This window comes from Ovis canadensis, chromosome 19 (assembly GCF_042477335.2).
Source record: "Ovis canadensis isolate MfBH-ARS-UI-01 breed Bighorn chromosome 19, ARS-UI_OviCan_v2, whole genome shotgun sequence".
Classification (NCBI taxonomy): Eukaryota; Metazoa; Chordata; class Mammalia; order Artiodactyla; family Bovidae; genus Ovis; species Ovis canadensis.
Genome location: NC_091263.1, coordinates 56387742 through 56393741, shown reverse-complemented (window position 1 = coordinate 56393741; position 6000 = coordinate 56387742). Strand labels below are relative to the sequence as shown.

Sequence of the window (6000 nt, the reverse complement as noted above, 5' to 3'; positions counted from 1 at the left end):
AGTTTGAGTTAAGAATACAGAGTACCTACTAAAAAGAACATAGTCTCATGGTAAGTGCTTAATCAGTCTGGCGCCACATTGTTACAGTTGTCATCATCATCGTTGTCTCTCCTTGGTTGCAACATTGGCCGGGTATCAATTGCCTCAAAAGATCAGCGGTCCACGGCCGATACACAATAAATGCTGACTCCCTGCTGTTCCCTTCTTCTGCGAATAATAGACCGGAAGGCTGGTGCAGTCTTGCCCATCTACAGATATATGCAGCTTTGTTACCTGACTTAATTCCGAGCAGTAGCGTGAGCACAGTGCAGCCGCCTCCCATGCACCATGCCACTGGGATGTTGGGTGTACGCAGTTCTGGAAGGCAGATTGAGAAGGGTACCCATGCCTTATGATGGAGCTCTCTGACCAAGCAAGCCAAGCCAGGCCACCCATCTGTAAGAGTCCTTTTGTAAAACACATTCCAGCTCTAGCAGGAGTGATCTCCTCTTCTCTTAAGATCTTTGAGACAGAAATGCTGACAACATCAATGTCTTCAGGAGCTAAGCCCAGGTTTAACCCCAAGCTACTCCTGTAAATCGGTAGTGAGCTGCCCCATATTCCCTTTGTTCATCTACTATTGACCTAAACTAATCAGTTAATTCGCCCAGACAAGGAGTCTCCTGTGGTTGGTGTTAAATAGCTCTCAGTATCTGCTGGTGATGCTTGAGTTGCCTCATTGGCTGGGACCTGAAGTTCATTACTTCTACACAAAGAGATGTTCCATGCCGGGTCTGGAGAACAAGCTGGAATCTGCACTGACATCAAATTCTGTTTGTTTATAGGAAAAACAAAATTGTCCCTTTAGATAATGGCTTTCAAAGAGCGGGCCCTGAGACACCAGCATCAGCAGCATCTGGGAATATGTCAGGCCCCACTCTAGAACCACTGAATCAGACACTTGGCAGGCAAGCCCTCCCAGTGACACTCATGGAGGCGAAAGCTTGAAAACCAGCGCTTTAAACTGTCTCTTCAGATTACAGACTCGTTTTGTCTTCTGGCAGAAAGAAGAGAAAACGGAAAGGATGGAGAAGAGAAAGAGAGAGGAGGGGCAGGAGAGGAAATCGGAAAGATAGGCAAACGAGACCTGAGCAATATGGACGGGAAGTCCGTTTACCAAAGTTTGACCTTGAATAGCAGCGGGGGGCTCATTTAAGACCTGGGACTATTATCCCAGAGCCTTAGGGACAGCATGTGAGAGGACGATAGTCACCCCAACCACAGTGAGTAGACAGGGCACAGAGAGAGACCACGATGCTGCTATATTGTCAGCAGCGTGTGAGAGGACAGCAGGCTGTTTGCAGCGTGAGTGAAGAGCAGGGGAAAGCCCCAGTGGCTCTCAGGGGGCTCACAGAGGATACTTGGTAAATACTCTTTGACTTGACGAATACTGAACCCTCGTGGCCTAGACTGAGTTTCCCCAGCTCATCTGGATCTGGAAAAAGTAGGTGGGTTCACTGGGCCTGGTCTGTGGGGAAAAGCAGGGGCTGGCCATTGGGCCTCTGCTGTGCCCCCTTCCCACGCCTTCTGCGACCCAGCTCGACTTAGGGGAAAGAGCCTCAGGCTTCATTCAGTACAGGGACCCCCGCTCTTCCTAGTGTGTGACCTTAACAAGTCACGCACTCTCTAATTTCAGGCTCCTCCTCTACAGAAGGAGGAGAAGAGTTGCTGCAGGATGTTTGTGCTCAGCATTGTAGCAGGGACACCTACCTACACACACAATACCTGGCGCATACACAGGTGTTGAGTAAGTATTTATTAAATAAAAGAAAAAGAAAGGGAGGAAAGGAGGAGAATCGGTTGATTTTTGTAAGACTTGTATGAAATACTGCTTTGAAAATGCTTGGCGTAATTCTTGATACAATGATGCGCTGGAAGTGGTATCTATCATGATGAGGATAAGGAGAAAGAAAGAAAGCCTTCTAGGTGCCTAGAAATGAGTCTGTATTCTTGCTGAGAATGTAGCCCCGCTCCTCCCATTCCTCTTTCTCTGCAGTCCATTCTCCAGCTTTAACTTTGGGGCCCCCTCACTTTTGGAACTGAGTTCACGGCCTTCAAGTTCAGTGCATAGTAGGGGTTCAAATGATCATCGAACTGAAATGGACTGCAAGTGTGTAGCCACACTTGAGGTTGTTGTTGGTGGTTGTTCCAAGTGGGACTGACATATTTTCAGTCTCTATAATTAAGGAATTCATGTTATTTTACCTTGTCTTATGTCTAAAATAGGTACTCGTTAACAATTTGGCTAACACATTGGCCTCACAGTCATAGTAAGCATTTTTACTAACATCCTTCCCATATGTGATAAGTTATAGAAATGCCATTAGTTGCTTTCATTTATATAATTAGAAGGATGTTCTCATCTTGACATTTTTGGATATTCCCTGCCTTCCCTTAACCTTCCCTCCCGCTTCCCCTCTGAACATCAGTACAAAGGACCAACCTGCCAAACTCAATACAGGAAAGACATTGGAAGTGGTATTTATTACATTTGCTGAAAGTCCTTGGTTTTCGGTGTTTCTCTGAAAAGCATACATGGGTCTTGGGAATCAGGCCCTACTATTAACTTTGTGACCCTGAGCTAGTTCTCTAACCCCTCTGAGCCTAAATTTGCATCTGTATTCTATATAGAGTTTATGTGATTAAATACACAACATTTGCAAACGTATCCACAATCAATACACACCAAAAGTTAGTTCCCTTCTTTCACCAGCAAGTCGTGCAAGTATACTCAACAAATATTGACCACTGGCAAAGTAGGTCATTGCCCAGACCTCAGTTTCAAGCTAGGACACAGAGAAGGATGCATGGGAGAAGTTTATGTTCCATGAGACATGCGGCTCCTTCTCACCATCTGAAAGAATTGTTGGGGTCTGAGAAGTATTATTCTGTAATCTGGGATCAGCTGTGGCAAAGACACTCAATGGGGAAAGGTCCTTTCAGGCTCCTTGCCAAAAATAGAGTACCGTTCTCTTCTGCATTTTGCGTTCTGATGGCAGGTGGACAGTGAAGATAAGGGATGGGCTTAGCGTTTGAAAAGTGAGTAATCAGAGCTCATCAGAAGACACAGCTCCCTTTAATGCTGTTAACATAGCCACCACTGTGCTATTTTGCATGAGAAGCACAGCACTGACAATGGAACCCCCCTCCCAACCACACACACACAGTTACCCACTGTTTACCATAAAATTCGCAGTTCTCCAGCTCTTGGGTAAAACAGCAACAACCTCATGGATATTTGTGCGCAAGGAGAAATCACAGAGACCCAGGAATTACTCCTGGGGACACTGTTCTGACCTCAGCATGGTTTTCCATTGCCTGTATCTCCATGCAGACCAGACCCACCTTAGCAAATGGAGTAACAGCTGGTTTTCCGCTATTAGTATCAGTAGGCTTTGTAAGTTCTTGAAACATCTTTATAAAGTCACCCTGAACAGTCCCTGTTGGGTCATCGTGCTTCCCAGCTAAGCATGGGCTCGGGGGCCTTCAGGGCTGCCCTTCTCACCCTCAGCCTCCACGGCCTCCCAACCATGGCAGGGTTGCAGGAAGACACGGAACTGAGGAGATGCATGGGAGCACAGGCAGGAACAAGGCTCTTGGAGGGTTTTACCTGCAACATGGAAAGCAAGACCGCAGGCAGGCTTCCAGCATGACTCAACTATCTGTTGCATCAGTGACTGTCTATTCACGTTTTTGACCAAAAGCCAGCGAGTAAAATGTGGAATTAACCCGGAAGGCAGGGACCAGGGCTAATGGGGACATTTGCTGTTGAAACTGAGATGGAATCCATGTTTGACCTGCTAGGGATAAAATTAATTGGTATATTTCAGGGCTCTGCTTTGGACCACTAAGTGGCAAGCCTAGAGCTGGGGGAGATGACCAGCGTTGGCCATCTTCCCTCACTGGCATTTTATCTTCTGAACACATCCTGTTCAGACCGCAGGGCTTTCCACTTTCAGCTAGGCTTGGGAACCAGGAGGCTTCCAGGTCTCAAGAAGTCACTGCCAACAATGAATAATTCAGGCTTTGGCGAGGACTTTCAAGGAGATTGGAAACAGGATGCGAATCTGTCATGCTCAATCTGCTGGCTTATACTGTGTCAGAAACAGTCAAAGCGGTGGGTTGAATGGTGGACCCCTAAAAGCTATGTCCATGTCACGCCCCTGGAATCTGTAAACGCCGCCTTATTTAGAAAAGGAGGCTTTGCAGATGAAATGGAGGTAAGGATGTTACGGTCTTAAGGGCATCATTCTGGATTATCCGGGTGGGCTCTGAGTCCAATATCAAGTGTCCTTATAAGAGAGGCACACAGCGGAGACACACAGAGAACAAGAGGGGGGTGTGAAGAGAGAGGTGAGAAGAGTGAGGCCGAGGAACTCTGAGGCTGCCGGCAGAACCTCTGGAGAGAGATTCCCAGAGCCTCCGGCGGGAGCCCAGCCTGGCAGGACTGTGGACGCCTGGCTTCCACAACGGGACGGGACTCACTTCTGTTGCTCTAAGCTGCCTGGTTTGGGGTGAATTTGTCACAGCAGTCACAGGAAACACACACACCACGCTGGGGATGGTGTCGCGGTCAGAGCAGTCTGTAAGCCAAGAGGTTCTCAAGGAGGCTTTTTGTGAAGAAGAAAAATCCTGCCTTTGGTTCCTTGTAGCAGTGCTACTGGTATGTTTTATTTTCCTCTATAAACTCTAATCCCCTGTTTTATTAATCTGCCCGAGGAAAGAAAGGGCCTGCTTCTGTCGTCCTCCCTTGAAGAAATTGACTGTCATGGGCAAGGGGCGTGCTCCCTAAACCAACGCTGAGAACCCTTCCATTCTTTTCCTTATGTTCCCCCTACTCCAGCGCCCAGACCAAGGTGTCCGATCCGCATGTATCATATCGATCAGCGTCCTGAAGCTGATTTTGCCACCTTAAGCCCTGTCAGCTCTCTCTCTCAGCACCGAGGGAAGGGTGTACATCCCTCCTCCTATTATCTTACTTACCTCCGCAGAAACTCTCTAAATCTTCTCTCAGCCTTAGCAGACCTTTGGTTTACAGGAAGCACGGCAGGTCTGAGTGATCAATATGCTCATTTGTGAGGTCCCCAAACGTCAGATTTTTCAGTTAGCCAACACGCAAGATAAATATTTTAACTAGCATTTTTATTTCCCATCCAGGCCAAGGGACAAGTTAGGAAAGTTCTATTCTACGTACGTAGCTGAGGAAGTGTGGAAGGGCAAGTGGGTGCCGTGGTTTTGAAGGCAGCCTGTCAGTCACGGTGATTGAAACATAACCCCGTTGGCTTCCACAAGCATAATAAAATGCTTTGCAAAAAGGCTGTCGAATTGTAGGATGTAATAAAGTTTGCTTAGCTGCATTTCCAAGGCCCAGGGCCCTGAAGCATGAGGCCCGTTTCCTTATGCCTGGGGATTTGTTCCTCTTCCTTCTGTGCCTGGAAATGACAGGACATAAAACCAGACATTTAGTGAGAACAAATAGCATTTTAAAAATCATGGCAATAAACACAAGGTAAGTTTGCTCACTGTCGCTCTCTCAGATGGCCCTTAACATGCTGCTTGGAGCCACACAGATGCAGGTATATGACGGGATGTGGGCGGACTCCAGCCCTGCTAATGCCGTGCTCCCTGGATCCCCACCTGCTCCATGCATTCTGTCCACAGCCCAGGCCCCAGGGGTCAGCTGCACAGTCTCTTAATTTGCTTTCTGGACACACATCTTACATAGAAAATGAACTAAATTCAGACCTTGACTTAGGTAAGAAGAGACTCCCAAGCGGAGCCTTTATCACAAGCTTCACCAGGAAGCTTGTTAAAAACACAGATTTCCCCAGTCTGTCCTCCACATTCTGAATTAGCAGGTGCAGAGAGAAGGCCAAGAATCTGTGCTTGTTAACAAGTTCTCCATATGAGTCCAAGGCACCTGCCCCTGGACTGGGGAATTCTTGAGCTCATATGTCTGTA

The 6000-nt window shown here is 47.4% G+C and overlaps 1 protein-coding gene across 27 annotated transcripts in view; it reads right to left on the bottom strand.

The window, feature by feature from the left end:
• Positions 1 to 5162: 5162 nt before the first annotated feature.
• FHIT (fragile histidine triad diadenosine triphosphatase) overlaps positions 5163 to 6000 on the bottom strand; it is a 1561686-nt gene continuing 1560848 nt past the window's right edge. For 26 of the 27 annotated variants that reach the window (XM_069560458.1, XM_069560461.1, XM_069560472.1 and 23 more), the window contains one exon: positions 5163 to 5471. Coding sequence is in view for 5 of the 27 variants with exons in the window: in XM_069560482.1 (XP_069416583.1) it covers positions 5388 to 5471 (84 nt within the window). In the remaining 22 variants the exon portion in view is untranslated. The remainder of the gene's footprint in view (positions 5472 to 6000) is intronic. The other variant, XM_069560457.1, reaches the window with a different exon arrangement.